This window comes from Myxocyprinus asiaticus, chromosome 12 (genome assembly GCF_019703515.2).
Source record: "Myxocyprinus asiaticus isolate MX2 ecotype Aquarium Trade chromosome 12, UBuf_Myxa_2, whole genome shotgun sequence".
NCBI lineage: Eukaryota > Metazoa > Chordata > Actinopteri > Cypriniformes > Catostomidae > Myxocyprinus > Myxocyprinus asiaticus.
In genome coordinates, this window is record NC_059355.1 from 3045761 (window position 1) to 3048212 (window position 2452).

The following is a 2452-nucleotide window of genomic DNA, read 5'->3' on the forward strand; positions in this document are numbered from 1 at the left end:
AACAGATCAATATTTGAATCCTTTTTTACTATAAATTCTCCTCCCTGCTCAGTCAATCTTCACTTTCACTTTCACATTCTTCTTCTTGTGTTTTTGGTGATTCACATTCTTCATGCATATCGCCCCCTACTGGGCAGGGAGTAATTTCTAGCAAAAAAGGACTTAAATGTTGATTTGTTTCTCACCCACACCTATCATATCGCTTTTGAAGATATTAATTAAAACACTGGAGTCATATGGATTACTTTTATGATGCCTGTATGTGCTTTTTGGAATATCAAAATGATGGCACCCATTCACTTGCATTGTATGGACCTACAGAGCTGAAATATTCTTCTAAAAATCTTCATTTGTGTTCTGCACAAGAAAGAAAGTCATACACATCTGGGATGGCATCTGGGAGTAAATGATGAGAGAATATTCATTTTTGGATGAACTATCCCTTTAAGTGTTGTGGTCTGTTGTGTGTCTATGTCAAACAATTGCACATACTTGCAAGACATACCTCTCTTCAGAGGCAAAGATTGCAGTTAACTTCATGTAAAAGTAATTGAAGTGATGACGAAATAAAAGTTCTCATATTGCAACTTGATAGTTGTCTGAACAAGAAATTAGTAGTTCTCTCAACATTATTTTTTGCATTTGGTGAACAAACAAATTCACATTGACTAAACAAAGCAATTATTAAGACAATCTTACTGCATCATGTTTTGCATGTTTTTTTAAATTTTGTTCAACAATTCTTTTTTTAAAGTGACACACATATTTCATCTGCTTCTGCGAATAAAAGACAAAAAACATAATAATGATTCAGTTGTTTTGGACTTGCCACATGGCACTGTGCTTTGAAAAAATTCGAGTCAGAAGTTTTGCACATGGTTATCATCACTGCATTTATCAGTGGCATGCTTACATCATTGTAATGAAGTTCAATAAGGTTTTTTCATTAAACATGGTACGGAATCACCCAAGCCTCAAAAACATGCAGATTCACATGACAATACATGCAAACCACAGTTTCTCTAGACAAATTGTAAAATCTTCAGAAATTTAATTGTAAATCTAACAAACAATTGATCTCACAACACATTTAGCTGGATATCCAAGTATAAACAAGTTCATTAGCTACACCAACAGTGCAAAAAGTGTCCTTTGTTTTAAATGGGGACCTCCTTCGTGCAGCACTCAAAATGCATGCAGTGTTTACCCACATAAATCTGAGCAGTCTTTAACTATTGTGTTTGTTCTACGTGCATGTATATTAATTACTTATGGCCAATGTAGTTGGTTCAGCAGTCCCGTCTCTGTCAAGGAGATTTTTTTCTCTCACTGAATAATTCCAGTCAGCACCAAACACTTTTCGTCTGTCACCTCAAACTGCCCTTATTGTTTCATGGGGAACTCAATATTGCCAAACTACAGTAGACTTTTCCAATAAGACTGTCCCTGTAAAAGTGTACTTAACAAATGTAATGTCCTAGTTTTTTCAAATGTCAGGTAAGACAATGTGCGCACAGCAGGACACCTTTGAGGTGCTAGTTCCACGTTACCAGTGCTTGCATCTCCAGTGTCTCATATCTAGCCATGCAGCACACTGCGACCAAGAAACTTTTGCGCACTAATACGTTCCCACGATGACCGCTTCAACATCCTTTGACGGTCTCCTGTCCGTGACCAGAAAGTTGATCATGCCTTCGGACTTAATGAGTAAGTTGCAGCCTAAAAAGAAGATGCCGAAGACCACGGTGAGCGCGAGCACGCACATCACCGCTATCTGCACCGCGCGCATGATGAACGCGCTCCGCTCGTCTAGCGCCGTGGACACGAACCCGCTGTCCGTCACCACAGAGGACAAATTACAGCACGAAAGAAAGCTCTCGCTGCTTCTGTTGGAAAACAATCCACTGTTTGTGTCGTTGAAGACTGTTGAATTCATCCTAAATTACTCTCCGGGGTCCTTGGGAACACAGGAGCAGGTGCGTGAAAAAGTTTCCCTCAGTTCCGTAAAGTTACGAGAGCAAATGAGGTCTTGAGAGGATTTCAGGGCAGACATGCAGTTGGTACTTCTTGGACCTGTTGTGGAGGTAATTAAAGGCTCGGGTTTTTAGAGGAAAGGGTCTGAGTCCTGAGAACTCACACTGTCAATGGTGAGATCATCTCTTGCGACCAGAGTTCAGTTCAGCAGAGGTTCACGTTGCGCCCCCTTTGACACAAACCGAAAATAATGGAGCGGCCCCTTAAAAGCGCAGTCTATACACCGATCAGCCACAACATTAAAACCACCTGCCTAATATTGTGTAGGTCCTCCTCTTGCCGCCAAAACAGCACCAACAGATATTCTTCTCACCACAATTGTACAGAGTGGTTATCTGAGTTACCATAGACTTTGTCAGTTCGAACCAGTCTGGCCATTCTCTGTTGACCTCTCTCATCAACAAGCGTTTCCGTCCAC

The 2452-nt window shown here is 40.5% G+C and overlaps 1 protein-coding gene across 1 annotated transcript; it reads right to left on the minus strand.

Annotated features, from left to right (window-relative positions):
- Positions 1 to 724: 724 nt before the first annotated feature.
- rprmb (reprimo, TP53 dependent G2 arrest mediator candidate b) lies at positions 725 to 2198 on the minus strand. Its single transcript, XM_051712443.1, has one exon. It carries the CDS (start codon positions 1934 to 1936, stop codon positions 1619 to 1621), a length of 318 nt encoding a protein of 105 aa, XP_051568403.1. The 5' UTR covers positions 1937 to 2198; the 3' UTR covers positions 725 to 1618.
- Between the last annotated feature and the right edge of the window lie 254 nt (positions 2199 to 2452).